The sequence below is a fragment of the Morone saxatilis genome, unplaced genomic scaffold (genome assembly GCF_004916995.1).
Source record: "Morone saxatilis isolate NCDOM2014 unplaced genomic scaffold, NCSU_SB_2.0 Contig16, whole genome shotgun sequence".
NCBI classification, from domain to species: domain Eukaryota; kingdom Metazoa; phylum Chordata; class Actinopteri; family Moronidae; genus Morone; species Morone saxatilis.
Window position 1 is genome coordinate 12,088,364 of NW_023339718.1, and position 20,411 is coordinate 12,108,774.

Consider the following 20,411-nt stretch of genomic DNA (forward strand, 5'->3'; position numbering starts at 1 on the left):
CCCCCCTTAAAGATTTTAAAACTGGCGACTGGCAGCACATCTGCTCTGATTTCTGCTCCTTGAATTACAGTGTAATATTCTGAGCTTGCCATGTTAGAATAGAATAATTCTGATTCATTAATTCACAAAGCACACCTCAGGCTATTATATTCTGTTCTGTGTGTGGATGCTTTATGTGTATGTGTGTGTGTGTGTCTGTGCGTGGATCCTTTGAGCATTGAAATGAGGGTTGTTTATAGTTTACCATTGTTTACCCTTCCAGGTTGTGTGTTTACACTGCCGGTTCTCCCATCAACAACCGAGCCCTCTTTCCCTGCCAGGAGCCGCCTGTTGCCATGTCAACATGGCAGGCAACAGTACGGGCCCCCAGTGAGTGTGTGGTTTTGATGAGTGGGGAGGAGCAGACTGTACCTACTGAGGACGGGGACACACGTAAGCTGTTATGTCACAAACCTTTTGTGACAACCAGTAGAAGTCGAGTTGATTTTTTTTATGCAAACCATATATCACAAATTTGCCTCAAAGGGCTTACGACACCTTCTTTTAGATCCTTGCTTTGAAAACGTGGCTTATTGTTAATTGATTCGTTCAATTATAAAAACACATTTTACTGAATTGTAAGTGTAATACTTTTTGAGTAAATGTGTTTGTAGCATCAAGCATTAAAAAGTCTCAAGTATAAGTCAGCACTAAATGCTTGGTAATAAATATAATTAGGCTTGTTTGCTTGTTTGGTCAAATATTTCCTGATTTTAAAATGAGGAAATCAGGAAATGTTGCCAATTTTTTAACTGCATTCATGCAAAATTTCTGCACAGCAGCTTTTGTTAAGACAGGCCTGAACAGAAATGTTCTTATTTATTTCTTAAAAGCTTATTTTGTTTAATGAAAAAAGGGAATTGTAGAGAATCATGCAAGGTATTAATTTTGGTATTATTGGGACCTGGACTTAACGTATGGTTTCAACCAAACCAGTCAGAGCATTGTAAGAATGACAGAGAATTGTTGCAAAAATGGAAATGTGAAATTTCTTTGATTGATAGGAAAGATGTTAACTGTTTATAGCAACCACCACCATCGGCCTGTGTCATCTGAAATGCTGAGAGATACTTTCTACTGATTGGTTAGTGAAGTGACACAAAATGCCAATTCAGTCTGATTTCGACATTTTCATCCTTTCTGTCCCATCATTCCTCTACTGCAGGTTTCTCAAACTGGAGTTACTACGTCACTATGCCCATGCCTGCCTCCACCTTCACCTTGGCAGTGGGCCACTGGCGCCAAGTCACAGCAGAAATCCCCCCAGCACTGGAAGACAGGGTGAGGGACAGGACGGATTGTGGTAAGACAGCCAAACCTGGGGCTGGACCTGGGGAATGGACTGAGGCTGAGCTTTTGTCTGGGCCTGGAAGCTCCACCAGCAAAGTCGTAAAGGGCTCTCCACTCCAGACTGACAGGTATTTTATAATTTTTCCTTCTTTTCTTCTTTCAAGACCTCCTTCTCTCAAGACTGTTATTAACTAAGTCTGGCCCTTTAACATTCCATAGTGAAACTTTCCTTTCACCATACCAAAAATGGTGTAGATAAAATTAGGGTGATGGATAGGGTGCAGCACTCAATCAGCTTTTTATGACAAGTACATTAAAGCTTGCACCATAGTACATTGGGTTCAATGCTCAGCAGAAATGATATTTGGGGACCAAAATAAGCACAGCTGACATAAAATTTATAGAGGTGCAGGATATAGAGTTGAGGCTGTGGCGTTATAGAGGGCTGACTTGCTGTGGGCAGGGCAAGGTTGGGCTGGGGTCTCCCTCTCCACTGGCCAGCAGGTTGGCAGGTCTGCCAGTGGTTTCCAGTAATCCTCCTCCTCCCCTCATGGTTTTCCTCCAGCATCAGCCCAGCTGTGTAGCCTTCTGCAGGCCCCTGGAATCTCCCGCTACAAGGAAGGCCTTTATTTTCAATGAATCGCTGGAAGGAAACTTGGATGTCGCCTAAATCTTTGGAACAGTTTTGATGCTGAGGGTAGAGTTAGTGCTGGATATTGAATTTAGAGAGTATGAGATTGCATGTCGGCACCTAGATATTTTTGGGATCACTGTGGTTTGCCTTTGTGACGTATATATTCCATATTTCCACTGCTTTCATTGCCATGCTTAGCACAGAGAGACAGGACACATTGTGTCATATTTGGTTCACCAAAGAACTGTATATTGTTTCAACAAGAAATTTCATTAAACCGTCGTTATTAACCTTGGATTAAACTTTTCTTCCCCATTTTAATCTGCTACAGCGGAGACCAGACCACCCGCTCAGACTCTGCATTCTGTTACTCTTCCCTTGAGGATGAGGGGTTCTCTGTAACTGATTATTCAGGCATGGTGGATGACGGCATCTCTTGTTCCCATGGCGACTACCCATGTCGATTTACTGAGCGGTCGGCTAGGTCCCAGCGGGTGATTCCACACCGTGTGTTTGGCCCCGTCTGCTTGCTGCAGAAGGCCCAGGTAGAGTTTTGACAAAGAGCCACTGAGACGAGAGCTAATTATATTTTATATGATTAGAAGAGACAGTTAACATCAGTTCACTTTTGTGTCATTATGCCAAGGATGAATTAGCATGTATTCCCATGGATGCTACTTCATTCCTCGTACTCTAAATGTGATTTTCTAATCAAAGGCTTTTGCCTGTTCAGTCAGCTCTGAGCTGATGATGCCTCTTAGATGAGTGGTGGAACATTTTTTAAGAACAAACAGTAAGTGCTGCTGCCTTAGTCTCAATACTAGATATCCTTTGACCTTGAGCACACAGAACCATCATAGACATATACAGCTATATGGAAGAGCAAATACATGTACTTGTAAATTATTTTATATCCTACCCACCTGTATTAATATACAAACATCTGATTCAGGTAAAAGGTGCAATTGCATACTAGTAACCTGTTGCTTTCCTTTTGCAGATGGTCCTCAAGCTGTTGCCTAGATGTTTGGCTGCAGCCCACACCGTTCTGGGGGTCCACCCCTTTCCCCGCCTTGATGTTCTCATCGTCCCAGCAGGATTCTCCAGTCTGGGCATGGCCAGGTAATGACGCCTAGGTTTTTGGTAGAATGGGGGAATGGGTGTTTCTTGTGTATATTGTGCAAAATACTGGAAGGAAGATAGGGTAAGGAAGTTAGGAAAGCAGAGGAAACTAGTAATAAACAGGCTCATAATTTAAATTGTGTGTTTATATCATTTGGGGGCAGCAGAGACAAGCTGTGAACACAAAGCAACAGTAGAATTAATTTGTAGTTGTGTTTATGGCCACCTGATGGACTTGCAGTAAGTCCAATATTCCCTCTCTCTCTGTTTTGGTCCCCACCAAACCCCAACTGCTGCATTATGTTCACCAGCTAGTAGCTAAATTAGTCTGTTTGCTGATTGGTGCTTGGCCGTTTGTGTACTGTTGGTTGTTTTAGCTCTGTTTGCTAAAAAACAGCTGCCTGGAAACAATGCTGATGAGAGCTGTGAGTAAACAAAATGAGTAAAGTTGCGGGCCTTAAAACCAAAACAATGAGCTACAATGCTCTGTAAGGGTGGTCATTATCTATGGGTTTATTACAAGTGACACCTTCCACGTTACAGTAGTTTCTGCAGCCATGGCTTAGCATTTTTACTATTTACTGCCATCAATTAAAGTAGGTGTATGCAGGCCAAATTGTGGACAATAACAATTTGTTGTAAAGAAACAGAACATCAAAGACTTGCCACAACAAAGCTAAAGCCAGCACTTTTTTTTATTTTTCAACTTTATCCTGCTACTTCTTTTTTGGTTTTCTTGGTTGCATGATTAATGACATACTTCACATTTCAAAACCCTCTCACTCTGTCTCAATCTTCTTTGCGGTGATCCTCCACATCGGAATTCTTTTATTAAAGAATTAAAGAGTCCAACCGAAACTCCCTCTAAACTCTGTTCAGTCACTTGTCATCCCTCCCTTTTCTCCAACATAACCACTTTCAGCACTGGTCTTTGGGACTTATGTTCTGACCTGCTAGCATTTCTGTGGCGCTTATAAAAGGATGTGTGTCAGTTATATATATATATATATATATATATGTATTTTCCAGCCAGACAAAATGTAATCACATAAAAGTTGGCAGACAAAGGAATCTTCAGGCTCTTTACTAGGCCCCTCCTTTTCCATACACTATCCCTGTTGTCTTTCATTGGCTCATTATTAATCCTCTACTTTCTATTCCTTCATCCCTTTTCCAAAACGCTACTCCTCCCTTCCCTCATCCTGTTTCCAAAATTCACCACCTCTTTCTTCCTTCATCCCTTTTCCATCCCAAACAGCTCTCTTCCTGTAATGAATTCCCACCCCATCTCTTTACCTGTTCGCGCTTTTTTTCAAATGTGTTAGCCATTTTAGCCATAAAGTTGACACTCTCAGGCACGTTTACACTTTTTCCACCCCTTCCTCCAAACATAATATGGTTCTTCCTTCTTCTTTAATTCATTTTACCCACCCTAAAAAGACCCAAAAACCCTAACCCCAAACCCTGTACTTCTTGATGAGCACTGCTTCATTGACTCAGCGAGTCAGTCAATAGTCTGCTGTGTTATATCTTTTTATTTTTTTTTACCAGCAGAGGTTTCAGGTGGTCTGCAGGCGTTTTGCTCCACACTAGACCTGTGTATTTATGTATGTATGTTTGTGTGCAGTTTTAGTGGAGGTCTGTGGGCAGATGGGTGGGTGCAAATCCACAGGATGACAGATTCATTGTCCTACGCATTAGATAATTCTCCTCTATGCATTTCTTTGTTCCCTCTTCACCCTCATGTTCCCCTCTTTTAACTCCTTTCCCCTCCACCTCCTTTCCATATTTATCCCTCTGTTATTACCTTACTCTCCTTTTCTCTCATCCTTCTAGGCTGTTTCCAGCTTCTGTCACTTCTTCTTCACCCTTTACTGTCTCTTATTTTTCTCTTTCCATCTCCTAATTTCTTGTTTTTCTCTTTCCCCTCATAATATCCCTAAATCTCCAAGCCCCCTGTGTTTGCCATCCTTCTCTGTCCTCTCCACTTCTCTGTACGGTCGATCACTCTTCAGTCTGGCCTCTAGCGTTCTACACTTGATAGTTTTTCTGGAAATCAAGTTTTATATTTTCACTGCAATATAGTTCTTTTAGCTGGTATATGGCATGCCTGTAGATATGACTGAAACCCAGCCAGTAGCCATATGAATAAAGTTCAAATTGGAAGTTGACGCAAAATAAAGACCATCAATGACTGGCCCTTCTTTTAAAATTGTGTTGATAAAGTGAACTGATTAGGGTGGTCAGTGAACGTTATCCCAGTGTCTGCGGTCTGCAACCACAGTCTCTCTTTCTCTCTGTCTGCCTTTTTCCTCTCCCCGGCTGCCTCCCTGGAGAAAAGTGCCCCAGACAGGATATGAGCTCATACCTGAATATGTATTCTGCGTGAATTTCTGACGTTATAGCCAAGAGTGGTCTCAGTCAGAGATATTTTGAAGGACAGAGGGCGACAAGAGGGCTGCAGTCTGGACATACACATAGCTCTCAACTTTGCATACTTATTTTGACTACTTCACCTAAAATACAGAGTGTTCTTTGATCTACGGAAAATCTTTCCCCTCTTCTTGTGAAAATCTGCCTCCCTGCTATATTTATTTTGAACCGACATCAAGTGCTAACACAGAGGCTGTTCTGCTGTGGCTTTTGCTTGACGGATGTTTTCTTTCCCTTATGAGGATAACTCCCAGGCACTTATCCCTCTTGCCCTCGCTGCTTAGACTCCAGTTAGCTGCAGATGACAGAGAAGAGATTTAGGGCCTTCATTAAGCTTCAGACAGCACCTGCACTGACTCCCTATAAAACTCTGCATGGGTCTCGACCCAGTGTCAGTTCACTGCATCCTCCCCTCAGTGCGGGTGGTTCGGTCCTGCATGCCTCCGCACTTAACCACGGGTTTGTGCCATAGGAAGGCGGGGAGGTCAACCAAAATGGAAGCATAGATTGAGATGGAGATGAGAGACATAAAGAGGGTAGAGGCGGGGTTCACAACAGGCCAGCAGACCCCCAGGATGTGGGAGAGGATGTGTGGATTATTCCCAGCAACAAAAGCCATTAGCCCCTGGAAGGACTTCAGAGACAGGCGCTATTTAATCTAGAGATTGGGAGGTATGTGGGCCCCAGTGTTTGGGACCAAGCCAAGCGCAAGTTTTTGTGCAGGGCCCCAGTGGAAACAGCAGGAGTGGCAGAGCAATGGGACAGGGAGCTGTGGCAAGGAGGCATGAAGCTGTGTGGTGTGATACAGAGAAGGGAGGGCAGAGGCGAAACAGGGGAGGATACACAGTGGCGTGAAGTTTTTATACTGAGATACGGAGAGGGAGGGCAGGAAACCGAAGATTAAGGAGTCAAGTAAGGGCAGGTCTGCATTCAACGGTTGTGCCCCTTATACTGTGCACCCACAGGGCTTCACACACACACACACACCACACACACACACAAACACACAGGGTACTAGGCTTACGCAAATGTAGCTTCCAGGGGATGCTGCCAGTCAGCAGTTCATAGGATTTCACATAACCAATTTTTGTTTATTTTATGTAACAACGAGAGCCTCAGTCTGTTGTATTTTAACATAATCCTTATGTTCTACTTTTGCTCCAAGAGTTCTTTAGCAGTCCAAGTTATCAGTAGATGGATATTAGCCTGCAACAGGCATACTAAATATGCCAACACAACACAACAATGTCTTCTATTTCTTTTAGTCTGTCTGTGCACTTTCATATTGTTTGTTTCTGTTCCTATGACAAAACCAGGCTAAGAGAGTGGAATGTAGAAGCAACACTGTGATATCGAGGAGACAATAAGGGGCAGGAAGAAAATTACAGTACGGTTAAACATTGATAGAGGAGTATGAATGAGGGATGAAGAGGTGGCAGATAAGAGAAAACAAAACACAGTGTGAAGGAGTTGCTGTCATTAAGAACAGTTGGGGAATCCCTTAAACTTAACATTTCCAGTCAGTATAAAAAAGCTCATTGTCCTGATTGAAGGACATGGGAAGTTTGTGAACCGAAGTTCTAAATATAATGAATCTCATCTAAGTTGTCAAGGTCAAAACTCCCACTGTTTCCTGAACATTGGTATTTAATAATATGTGTGTACGTGCATTTGTACATTTGTGCCTTTTTATTTTTGTGTGCCTTAGCTCATACTATTTATTTTTTTCTCTTTGGATGTGTAATCTCCTCATTACATCTCGACCACGTCATTTGGTTCCGACTAGGAGTGACAGGAAGGGCATGGCATTTCCTCTCGCTCTTTGAAGCTGAGGTCTATCTGTCCCAAAGCGCTGTCTGGACTTTGTAGCACCAATCAGAGATCACAAGTGCAGTGGGCCCAGATGAAGACATGTCTGACGTCCTTGAGAACGTGGTAGTTTCCCTGCATTTTTTTTTAAGAAATTACACAAGTGTTGAAACATGCTTTTTAGGAGTGTGGGTGATGTGGGTTTTGTTTTGCTTCTCTGTAGACATGCAGATTCCTGTGCCTGTGTTTGTATGAATGCGTGTATTGTTCAAATAATGGTGTAAGGATGTGTATTTAGTGCGAAGGGATGACGTCAGAGGAATGCTACACAGATCATTTGTCATGGCCTGTTATCTGCTGTTTTCCTCTGGTGGTGAAATAAACGCTTTTTAAGTTATCATGTTTTTCACACTTTTGTTATCTTTAAGTTATAGCAGTAATTGAGCCAGATCAGTGTGTAATTATTTGTTGTTTGTGCTGGGTTTTTTTGTGACCGGGAATAGGGAGTGCCGCCCCACACCACTTGATGGCAGGCTCTAATGAACCCACCCACACACATACTTAAACATATCAATCTCTCAGCATATCTCATTGCACTTCAAGCAGAATAACATAAACATAGTGTACAAACAGGCCTCTCGCAAACATGTTTATTGCCAAAATAGTTTTTATACGTCTCCAACCATACACATAATTTTCTGTTGTTTTATCCCTGCCTCATAGGGGGTGGCTGCCTGAAGAAATGGGGGGAAAAAAAGGATCAAGTAGTTAAACTGCTTGTTCCTTTCACAGCTCAGCCAAACTAGGCAGTCATATAACTGTCACAGGCACTAGGTAAAAATTATGACTGGTGTATACCTCTTGACCTCTCTAAGTGGCACTAGAGGATTTTCAGCCTGACTTCAGTTGACTGCATTGTTTGTTTATGGGCTGGCAGGAAGTTACATTGGCCATTGGTCCCTGTTGGGAGGAAGTAGGGAGCTGGAGTAGGGAGTTGGGGGAGTTAGTACCCTGAAGGGTAATCCCCCGCTGCCCTGCAGCTCTTTAGTGCACCACCTGAGCTCTTTTCAAAGCTTTTTCATCTTTAATAGAACCAGACTAGTGGTTTTGCATGTTTTAACCCATTAACTAGAAATCACACATTCTTCACATTATTGCTGACCATTTACCAAAAGCATACCACAAGTTTTTAGATTGACTTCCTGTCTTCTACAGAGACACTTGGTTTCATAAATTTCAATGCGTAGAAATTTTTGTTATTTTACATTATTCCTCCATGGTAATTCTGCAAGAGTGTATTTATTTCAGACTTCAGCACCCTTCTTATTTCAAGAAACAACCAAATTCATGTTATAGTCACAATGTACATGTTTGTCAATTGTTAGTCTTGTTTTTTCCGACAAAGCATATGAATTTGATGGCAGCAAACTCTGAACCATTAACTAATAACTTTTCACTTTACAGGGCATACCAAAATGAGTGGAAACTGTTGGTTTTTGGAACTGATGAAATAAATCATGCATACTTTATAAAGTGGTCAGCAATAATGGAAAAAATTATGCAAAACAAACAGCATTTAAAGCTGATCATTAAGGAAATATCATTAACTTTGGCAAAAGGCACTGCTGCTTGTTACTATCTTAAATTGTAAGTAAATTAAATATAATAGCAGACCACAAAATGCAAATTAAAAAGATTAGATGTTAATCTCGACCTGCCCCAGTTTCTAACGTGACTCACTCATTATGATTCCTCATCACTTTGCACCCTTACTGAATTGCACCTCCTGCATCCTTGTTAACCTGTGTCATCCCCTTATTCTCTGTTCCTCCTTACTCCATTTCTTTCCCAGTCCTCCCACTGCTTGTCCTCCCCTCTTCCCTCTGATGTCTCAGTGGATTTCTTGTCTTTCTGCTCTCCTCTCCAGTTTGATCTGCGAAGTAACCCTAGAAGTGTGCGACACAGACCTGCTCTTTCAGGAGGCAGTTGGGGGGTTCAGGGTGGGGAGGGTGGGATGTGGGGGGTCAGATTTTTTGGCACGGGAGACAGCCGTTAATCAAATAGTCAAGGATGAGGTGTTTCTTTCTTCCCACCTTGAGTGGATCTCCCTCTCTTCTGTAGCCACACAAAGGAGTTGAAAAGGCAGCTCTGCATGCCTGCACCTGGACAGAAGGAGAGGGGAGTGTCCTGTGCACACTTTTAAAGTGATTGCAAGTAGTTAAGATTTTTAGGTGAGCTTTATTTCTTTTTATTACAGTTCCCCTTGTCCTTTTGCTTGCCTCCTGCTGAACACACACGGGGCAGCTCCAAACCCCACAAGCATTGGTCGCTACTATCCATCTCCTTTTGCTTTGTTGTCTTTTTTTCCTTGGTCAGCTCTTAATGAAGATAGCAGGGCCCAGTCTAGCAAATGTGTTCTTCTTGCAGGAACAGTCCTTTCTAGTTATCTTGGGCCTCTCAACTTCCCTTCTCTATCTGGAGTATAGGTTTACCTCTTCTTCTACAGTACCTTCTTACAACTGAAGGAGCCACCTTTTAACTCTTCCACTGCTTGACAGGAGAGGGTTATACATTTTGTTGGGAACATACAGGTATTTAATCACAGGGATAATCCAAAAGCAATTCAGGCATGATAGTGTTTGAATTTTATATTTATGACCCATTGCTGTGATGTATGTGTCAGAATTGCTCACAATTATAAACACAGTTGTATGTAGTTTTTCCCAGGTGCCATATACCCTTCCATTGTCATCAGTTGTTGGTGAGTGATGGTGCGCTGCTTTGAACTGCCCTCAGATGTGAACCTGCTGGCAACAGCTGGCATATAGTACTACATTTAACAGTAACACAGAAACACTGTGCCATAACTCTGGATTAGAGGCTGTGGCAAGACAGCCCTGTCACTGCACACCCATTCTACTAACTAATAGATGAGTCCACAGGACCCATTCCCTGGAGTGATGGATGGGTCCAATCCATTGTATGGCGTAGGGGACGCTGCTACTGGTCTTGGTGTGCATCCTGGGGCGTGTGTGTGATACTGGAACCTAGAGGCTGGGGGTAATTTCATTTGTCTGTGCAAAGCCAGACGGCTTAATGTCCGTGGGACCTCTGCGCTGAACCGGCCAAAATGAGATATTTGAAACAAAGTGCTGTGAAATGCTCGGTGGTAATGCTTCCGATGTCTGGGTTTGCTTTTAGCCTTGGGGAGAGAGCTGTGCTCCAAGCTGGTCAACCAGTTGCTTTTGCAGTAGGCTGTTTTTAGCCATGGGAGTCGCTCTGTGGATGGCAGTGTCGGTCTGTCAGTCTTTCAGTTGGTCAATCCAATTTGGTCCAGACTGAAATATCAAATACACTGTATAGCAACTAATAGATCGATTGCCATGAAATTTTGTACAGACATTAATGGACATTGAAAGGATATATACTAACGACTCTGCTTATAGCCTTGACTTTCTCTATAGTGCCACCAGCAGGTCAAATTTTCATTTATCTTGTGAAATATTCCAACATCTGTCATCATCAAGCCACCTTGAGGTTTACCGTTTAAGTGAAATAGCTCAACAGCTACTGGATGGATTGCCATGGAATTTTTAATTTAAATTAGTCTGATACTTTGGTTTAGAAATACTTACAAAAATAATGACACTGGCAAATAATAGCATCCTAACACACAAGACTGTGAACATGGTAAACATTATACCTGTAGCATGTTAGCATGCTGACATTAGCATTAAGCTCATAGCACGGCTATGACAAACAGCAAGCATGGCTGCAGATTCTTTAAATCACAATGGCACTTAATCTGAGCTTTGTACAGTTTAAAATAAATGAATGCATTTTTGACTGCAGTCTTCTGCGTGCATCCTCCGTTATCTAAGCCTTCTTTAAAAGGATCATTCTGGTAATATTCTATATTTTTCTGGTTGTCAGCAAATCCCATGAAAAGACCAAATCCAACAATGAATTGATCCTACTAAATAAGGGTTGTCTTTGTAGCCAAAGCCTGATATAGCGTATCCCCCTGTGCCTTAGAGCTCCATTATTGTCCAAGAACTATTAAAACACCATAGGTGGCATGTTCGTTCGTCATAATGATGGATACTGTAGTTTATTTTGAGTCAATGCCTCATACACTGTCCTGCTACCATAAATACTCACAAGTGCACCAAATCTTCAGCTGTAAATAATACCCAACAAATGTTTTCACTCCTGTTTTGTATAACATTCGATAAGAACAGCAAATTATTTTGTCTTTTATAAAAAAAGAACAGTATATGTCATTACCCATTTTTAAAGATTTACATCTTCAGTTGGAACCAGTGGGCTGAGAGCCACATTCAAGCCGGATAAGTACAAGGAGACCAACACATTGTTGGTTTTGGTCTTTTTATGGAATTTGTTGACAGTAATAAAAATGTAGAATATCTCCAGCCTTATACTTGCAACCTTGTTTGGGCTGCATTTTCTCTTCATGTGTTAATACCTGTTGATTGTTCTTGTACCTTGTAACAGTACTTGACAAGTGATACTCACTGTATACATTTCCCCCAGTGATTATCTATTGTGGTATTGTGTAAGTGGGTTGTTGCAAAAAATATTTACATCAAATATCACCCACACTACATTCATCAGCTGCAGGTTTTTGTCTGAAAGGCAGGCAACCCGGCCAGGTGGCAGCCAGAAACCTCTGTAGAAGAGACAGCTCAGCTCACTGGCTAATTTCACTTCGATCTCGCCTTCATCAATCTTTCCATTCTGTCAAACACTTCTTATATAGCCTCGCAGTACTGAGCCATCTCACTTTCCATCTCCTCACTGTCTCATTCTCTCACGTTACATAAGAGAGAGAGAAGATTATTCTATTTATTACCCTACAGGCAAGAAAATGTCTCAAATTATAATCCTGTGAAATAGATTTGTCCTGTCTCTTTCATTGAGGCGGTAGTGGAAGCCAAAAGAAGGTTCTGAGTGCTGTGTGATGAGTGATGAGGTTTGCATGCAAATAGCTACAGTGATACAGGAATGTGGTTTATGTCACATATCACGTCGACACCACTCTTTGGCTGATTGACAGGGGTTTGTTACAGCCAAATGAACTCATACAGCACTGCATTAGCACTTATTAAAATATTTTATATGCCCCTAAATTGAATTGTATTAAGAGTATATAGGTCTGTGACTGTGATATTTTGTGTCTTTGGGTAGGTAAGTATGCACATTTGGATGTCTTCTTTTCTTTTTACCACCCATTAGTTGATCAGGTGTCCTCTAGGATGTGTCAATGTTTCCTGTGGTGTCCTTCACAGAGATGTCGAGCTGTTTGGTCTCCAGTATATCAGCAACATGCCAGCATTCAACCACAGAATGAGAGCCTACCATTATAGACAGATGTGTGTCCTAGTGTTTTAAACCTGTGCTGCTCCAGCGTCCTTCACACACACACACACACACACCAACACACACACACACACACACACACACACACACACCACACACACACACACTCACACACACACTCTCAAAAACATTCCTCTGGCATGACATCAGTTTTTGGACTCTGTACTAAACAAGGAACAAACTGCACTGTGGATTGTTTTACTGTTAAGAGAGGATGGATCAGACATCTGTTATCACTTCCCAGCTGATACGGATTCAAAGTAGATATGCTGAAATGTGGGTGTGTTTGTGTGTGTCCGGATGGATGTGCATGTCATTTCTGCTGTTTTTATGTCTGCATCCTATACAGTTATTGCATCTTCATGTATATACATGTGAGTGTGCGCATTCTTGACCTCATCAGGTTATGACCCATATAGATCCCATCAGCGTGATACAAACTTGACCTGCTTAGAGCCAGCTGTCTATGTATGCATGAATGGGCTTTTAAGATTAAGCACTTGACAACAACTACAGCCTAACCTTGAAACCACTTATTTGTCATGTGCCGGCACTACAAAGCCTCATTTTCTCCAGACTCGAGTAGCAGAGTTGCCTCCTTGTTCCTGATGACCTCTGATATGTTTTCTGATATTTATTTTCAGGCTCTGATGCGATGCGGTGTATGTGGGTGGGGCGGCTCTCTGGGGGTCCCAGCCTGGCCCCTGTTCATGTGATCAGGCCCTACATGGAGTGGCATTTGGCCTGGCCCTGTGGGGCCCGTCTGGGAGTAGAGAGCTGATCTGCAGCCAGCCTGGAATGCCAGACATTTGAAGTCAGACTTGTTAAAAAAGAACGAAGGGTGGTAGGAGTTTGGTCAAATAGGCCCCTGTGTCTAAAATAGCCCACAGACTCTGTCCGAGAGGGAGGGAAAGGAGACAAAGCGTCTTCCCGTAAGCTGACATTAGGAAAGGCCAACCCTCCAACCTTTGCTTAGATAGAAAAGAATAGACAGAGTTGTAGCTTGTGTGCTTGTTGTCTTTTGTGTAGATTTTGTCCGTCTGTTATGTGCACAATGTGGGAAATTTCACCGGCGATGTTGTAACACACACCAGTTCAGCAGTTCAACAGTTATCACACCAGGGAGTTGACACTGCACTTGGGCAAAGAGCAAAACTCATCACACAGTGACAGACGAGAGGATGCTCTCTCTCTTTCTCTTCACTTTAGGCCCTCTCTCCAGAAATATCAGATATCAGATCATCTTTTCATTCACTTTCTAGATTCTTTTTTTCTCTGTCCTCATATATCTTTCTCTCTGTGTTTTTGAATTGTCTATCCTTCTTTACTTGGTTTCTCATTCTCACTCTCCCATTTACACATACAGTGCACACTCAGCTCTCATCATCTTTTTCCTCGTCCCTCTGTCTCGTGGGGCTGTTTTACTGGTGTCCCAGCTATGAGCTTAGCTGGGCTAGGGATGTCAATTACAGGACTATGATAGGGCCCCTGCTGCATTATGCATGGAAGTGTCCCGCTGGGGAAAAAAATGGCCTACAGCCAGGAACGAGGGATGGAGGGATGAATAATGGATGGAGAGATGGAGGAGCAAAATACTATTGCAATCTGTGTCTCACCAAATTGAAGACTTGCCCTGGTGCACACCTCTGAAGCTCAGGGCCAAGTCACCCTGGGTGACTCAGAGTCAGGAGGTTGACGTGTGAGAAAGCACAGGAGGGCTTTAATCAGTATTTCATTTTGTGCGTTAAAACCCAATGGGGTATCACCATCAGAAAGTTGTTCTGTTATCCAATATGCAGAAAGCTTTTTATTGTAATAAGTTTTGTTTGTCGCATAGGTGTATGTGTGCAAGAGTTTGTGCAAATATTCACTGAACGTATTTGTGCATAGTGTTCTCTGAGCCTTAAGACATGGTACATGAAGGAAATGAAGAACAAGAAATATAATTAACGTAGTGTAATCAAGTCTAGAACATGACTAAGTAGAGAAGAGTAGAGAGTTAATCTTTATTATACCCGAAGGGCAATTTGTTGCACAGCTAGCAGTCAATTAAAAAGCAAACAGAGATCACAAGCAGACACAAGACAGGGCTTACAAATTAGAATTAATTTACATACTGTAAAGATGTCAGTGGCCAAGTTTAAATCAAACATCCCATCATTAAGTGTCCAGTAGTGTGCAATAATCAGAAAATGATAAGTAACCTGAGAGGGTACAGTCCAAATTTGTCTTTCTCTTCTGTTAGCTCTATGAGTTTCATTAATAATTTATTAATATAAAATCCAACATATCTTTGAATATATACTTTTTTATGGATTTCCATCAGTCATTACCACAAGTAAAGGTGAACTATTAAAGTGGAGGGCAACTTGTTCAGATGAAGAAATGAAATAAATTTTATAACCATGTACCCTCAGAGTTGAACAAAAAATCTTGTGTTATCCCAATCAACAGCTGAGGAATTGTCACGAGATAATCAATAATGACTAAAACCAACATTACCATTTTGGTTGCAAGCACAAAAACATCATTAAATGTTGACGATGTTTTGATCATAGGATGTCAACAAGTGTGAGATGCAAAGACATAAAGGGGTGGAAGTTCTTTTGTAGTGTATAATGTATCTACACAGTTTCTGAGAGTTGCAGTATTACTTAGTGCTTGATTGATTGTAATTGTTGGTGCAATCAGCAGCTTTAGTTATTTTGTATCCTATTTGCTAATCTGCAAAACAGAGAATTTAGAAGCACATTGTAAAAATAAAAAGGCAAATGAATGTCCCAATCCTTATTTGGAAATGGCACAGAAACTGTTGAAAAGTAATCAGGGACAAACATTCATCCCCGCAGCAGACTTTCGATTCAGATCTGTTGTGGAGATGAAAGGTGTGTACTCATGTGCAGGTGCTACATATAAGAGTGTTTTTATGTGTGTATCCCCGACAGGTCCCTGATGTCAACTAATGTCAGTCAGTGTATCAGTGAATGTGAAAGATGCTGTTGTTATTCATTCCCACCATGGTGGGATGACACTATTTGTCACTGTAGTGATGGATTCCGCATCCCTCAGAGGAGCATGTGCAAGCGCCGTCTCTGAAAGGCTGTCTTTGTGTTTCACACTCACTCACTCACACGCACAGACACACACACATAACGCACTGCTGGAGCTGACAACAAAGGCGTGCTTATCCAATTGTGGGGGAATAAGATTAGGCTACAAAGAAACTCATAAGGCTAATGTTAGCATCTCCTGCTCCAGTGAGAGCCTTTGTTTGTGTAATCAGGAAAAACATGGGATTAGATTTGAGATGCTGTCTCGGAAATGATGCCCATAAGACCCTATTGTATGATGTTGACATGTTCCTAAATAACACAAGGCAATGGCCTGCCTTCCATCTGATAAAGCAATCCTCAGGGAAATAAAGAGTAGTTGTGTTGTTCAGATATCCGATTTTGCTTTCCTCCAAAATAGACTGTCTGGCAGACCTGGCCTAACCTATGTCTTTACTCACTGTTTTCCTTTATAATTGACTTGTCACTATAATAAGGTTATGGCAAGGAAAAAAATAACTCTGTCATGTGGTGTTTTAAGATGCTAATCTTTACTTGATGAGAGCAGCTCGCGTTACAGCTTACTGTCAAAGGCAGCTATATGTGGTCTTGTTGTAGCTGTGTGAATAGACTGTGAATCCAACAGGTGAAGTAATTGTAGCCACCTTGTATCAGAAGTTTGAAGTAGAACCACTTTTTATGCCTTTTTAGCAGAAGCACTATATTGTGTGGTTTATTACTACATATTGTAGTTCACATATGTAGACAAAGCTTAAAAAAGCAGACTAAAATTGAGTGAAACCTAAAGACATTCCTTCTGTAATGTAGATGCATCTTTAATGAGACCTGCAGTTTGCCATAAATTCTCCAACAAATTCTCCCACCAATGTGAGGTCAATGGTGGCTGGGACACTTAAGATCTAGAGAGTGTGAAAGGAATTCTAGACAGTCCTGTGTTGTTATATGGGCCAGGAGAGAGAGAGACCATTCATTCGCACCTCTGTGACCCCTCTCTCATTCTTCTGTTGAAGAATAGCTTGCCTCTCACGCACAGTCAGCCATAAGCCCCTCAGGGCACCCAGAGCCTGTTACATAAGACAAAAGTAAAGAATGCTCCAGAAAAGTCTTCAGCCATGACCTTGGCTTTGACTGAGGACTCTTATTGGTCCAATTCTACCAGGCTTGTCTTATGGTTAAAAGTCACATGTTCTGTATTCCTGTGTGTATGAGAAGCTGAACATTTCAGAGAGTTATTGTATAATACCAAGCATGAAATAGATGGGGTTCAAACTGCAAGATGGTTTAAAATGGCAAATATAACACTGGTCCAGACTGAAATATTGCAACAATTATTCAATGGATTCTGTAAAATTTGGAGCAGACATTAATGGTTTCCAGGCAATGTATTCTGCTGACTTTGGTTTATCACAAAATTTCTGCAAAATGAATGACATTGCCATGCACCTTAGCTGCACTTTGTGTTTAGTGCTAATTAGAAATTATTATATTTGCCAAACATCAGCATGTTAGCATTGTAATTGTGAGAGTGTTAGCATGATTATGTTAGCATATAGCTTAAAGAGTTGCTAGTGGTAGTAGTTGGTTGTAGACTTCTAGTCAATATCATTTTGTGGATAAAGTTCTTGTGAAAAAAGGTTAAAGAATCCCAAATACTTGACCCTAAAATACTTTAAAAAATTTTAGAATAGGTCCATTTGAAGAAAATTACAACCTCCAACAATATTTCTCAAAAAAGGTTTTAGTACACTCTATTTTACCGGCAAACTCAACACTAGATACGTGGATAATATCTGAATATCTGAATAATAAGTGTACCTGAAAGAAACTTTCCAAACCCTCATCAAACCTAAAATTTACTTTCTTGATTGAGGAGAAAAGAAAAGTTAAGGGGAAACCACATTCTTAACTTGTACCTTTTCAATCAGATATCTAAAATGGACATTAGGGGAAACCATTATCTATATAGAACAGTATTTACCAACTCACATGTGCAAGCAATTACATCGGAATTTAGCTGCTGACGGCCTTGTTATTCCCTCTTCAATTTTGCTTGGATCAGAGTTTTGATAAACTGCTCTTTATTGGCTGAAAGGCTTAATGAGGCCTTTGAATTGTTGAGTAAGACACACACACACACACACACACACACACACGTGCTGTCAAAGTTATCCTTACACTTTTATTAGTGTGTATGTTGTACATTATCTGTTCACAGGAGTGCACAGAGGGAAACACCAGTTGCTATATTTACATACACTCTAATCCTAACCATATCCATATGTTTAATTTCCTTGTGAGAAATGTGCAAGGTAAGTCTCAATTAACTTAATTGGTCGATAAATCAGTCATGGATATATGATAATTATAGATGCTTGTAATTTTTTAAAATATACTCATATGACAAAGCTTTGTTCTCAGTTCTTTACTTTTTTATCTCCATAAAGATCTTAAAAGGGTAAGGATTTGGATTATCTTTTATTGTAAAAAGCAACATCTAAACCCTCTTTAAACCTAAAATTTGCAGCATTGCCTTGAAGTCACATTCAGAAACAAAGTAAAAGAGGAGTGGGAGCTATAAAACCACCCTGCCTCGATAAATCTACAACAGTTGGGATAAAAAACTCTCAAAATTGGTTATTTTATTTTATTTTTTTACCCATTGTTGGTTGAGAATTTGAGTCCAGGGAACATGATGTTCTTGCTTGATGTTTGTACAGGGCAGTTAGGTTTGGCAAGAACACTTGATGAGTAAGCTGCCCTTTGCTAAACATAATGTGGAAGATGGGAAAGGGATGGGCACTTAGTGACTCCCATACTCATTAGTACGCACACGTGTTTGTTCATCTTAAATGGCGTGTTCAGGCTAAACTTTCTATAATCATAGGTGTGGAACATTACCTCAGTAACTCTTTGATCTTTTTGGAGGGTGGTACAGTGTCTTCCTCTCTTTGATACTTTTATATACTTTGGTTACCGCTTGTTTGCTTTATCCGTTTTGTTAATGCGTTATTTCTGTAATTTGTCTTCCCCAGCCCGCATATAATTTTCCTGTCCCAGAGTGCATTGTATGCTGGGAGTCCTGGTTCTGAAGCGAAGGGCCTGTCTCTGTGTGGGTCCAGGATTTGCCATGAGATCGCCCATTCCTGGTTCGGCCTGGTAATCGGAGCCAGAGACTGGACGGAGGAATGGATCAGTGAGGGCTTTGCCACCTACCTGGAAGACATTATCTGGGCCCAAGCACAACATGTAACCTGACAGTACAATTGATGCCAGTTAATTGCAGTTTACTACAGCTATTAAATGAAAGTCACTTAATGGTCTTTTATTGTCACCCCAGGTTGACAAACACTTTTATATGGCTATATATGCTTTTAGATACACCATTTTGGCTAACTTGTGAAGCCCAGTTTGCTGTGGCCATCTTAAGGAAATTACCACTGAGAAACAGCTTTCCCTAATTGGAAATGAGAAACAACCTTAGGAATCATTGTGTTAATATTTGTGACTTGTATACATGTGTATTGTGCATGTGTACTTTCTTGTCATTAACTAGAAAGACTAGTATGCAGTATGATCCGGCACCTTTATACCATTGGTATAAAACAACAACTCTGTAATGAAACACATGTTGACATTCCAACCTTTCATTTCCACAAATTGTGAGCCAGGATTTCCAAATATTACTGTTGTGGTTGGAATGCATGTCAAGTAGAGCTAACCATTACATTAATGTTGTAAAACCGTACGTCAAGCACACGAGGAAACAGTTTATAAAGATGCCAAGTTCCAATGCAAAGAGGCACAAACAAGAAACAGAAACTACCCCTGAAAGATCAGAGGAGTTGGCCAAACAAAACGAAAGGTAAAAAAAAAAAAACACAGAATGAACCATCAAACCCAAACCCCGACCTACTAAAATGTAAGAGGACTAAGCTGAACCACACAAGAGCTGTACTACTGACACCTGCTCCTAATCTGAAAAATTTTAAAAAGTAGATTAAAGAAAAAAGAGACAGTGTACTTTGCACTGCTCCAGATGTCCTTCTAATTAAGGATACCTGCAGGAAAAAAAGATAAGCAACAGGACAAAGGAAGAGGGTGTAGCACTGGCTTGAATCCTTTGCTTGCAACACTAACCTCAGAGAGTTGATATGCATACAGATCTAATCCTCCCCCTTGCTTTCCCACACCATCTAGAGTTACATAAATGTTTTTCTTGTGTCTGCGCTGTTGAATCGTGTCACCTTTATGATATGAACTTGGCTCCGGAGAAGTAAATTCAAGCAGACTTACTCCTGCCAAAATCAATAAGACATAGTGACAGATAATGCTGCTTGCTTTTGCTGATGAAATTCACAGTATTTAATTTTTCCACCTTCCTTTCCCTCACATCTTTTATTTCTCCCTCCAGCTTTCCGTACAAGAGACAGCAGAACAGTCTGACCTGAAGGCACTGCTGAGGTGGAGACGACTCTCTGATGAGTTGAAGAACTCAGAGGAGGTACTTCAAATCCTCAGGTGTGTGTGTTTTTTGGTCAAGTACATCTGTTTTAATTTTCTTACCGTTGTTGCTACTATGGAGGATATAACTCCTTATATATATATATATATAT

At 41.1% G+C, this 20,411-nt stretch overlaps 1 protein-coding gene across 1 annotated transcript in view; it reads left to right on the forward strand.

Annotated features, from left to right (window-relative positions):
• aopep (aminopeptidase O (putative)) overlaps nucleotides 1-20,411 on the forward strand; it is a 30,782-nt gene that overhangs the window by 866 nt on the left and 9,505 nt on the right. Inside the window, exons 2-7 of the mRNA XM_035658869.1 lie at nucleotides 263-432; nucleotides 1,205-1,457; nucleotides 2,295-2,508; nucleotides 2,964-3,085; nucleotides 18,831-19,044; nucleotides 20,210-20,316. Of these exons, the coding sequence (XP_035514762.1) occupies nucleotides 263-432; nucleotides 1,205-1,457; nucleotides 2,295-2,508; nucleotides 2,964-3,085; nucleotides 18,831-19,044; nucleotides 20,210-20,316 (1,080 nt within the window). The remainder of the gene's footprint in view (nucleotides 1-262; nucleotides 433-1,204; nucleotides 1,458-2,294; nucleotides 2,509-2,963; nucleotides 3,086-18,830; nucleotides 19,045-20,209; nucleotides 20,317-20,411) is intronic.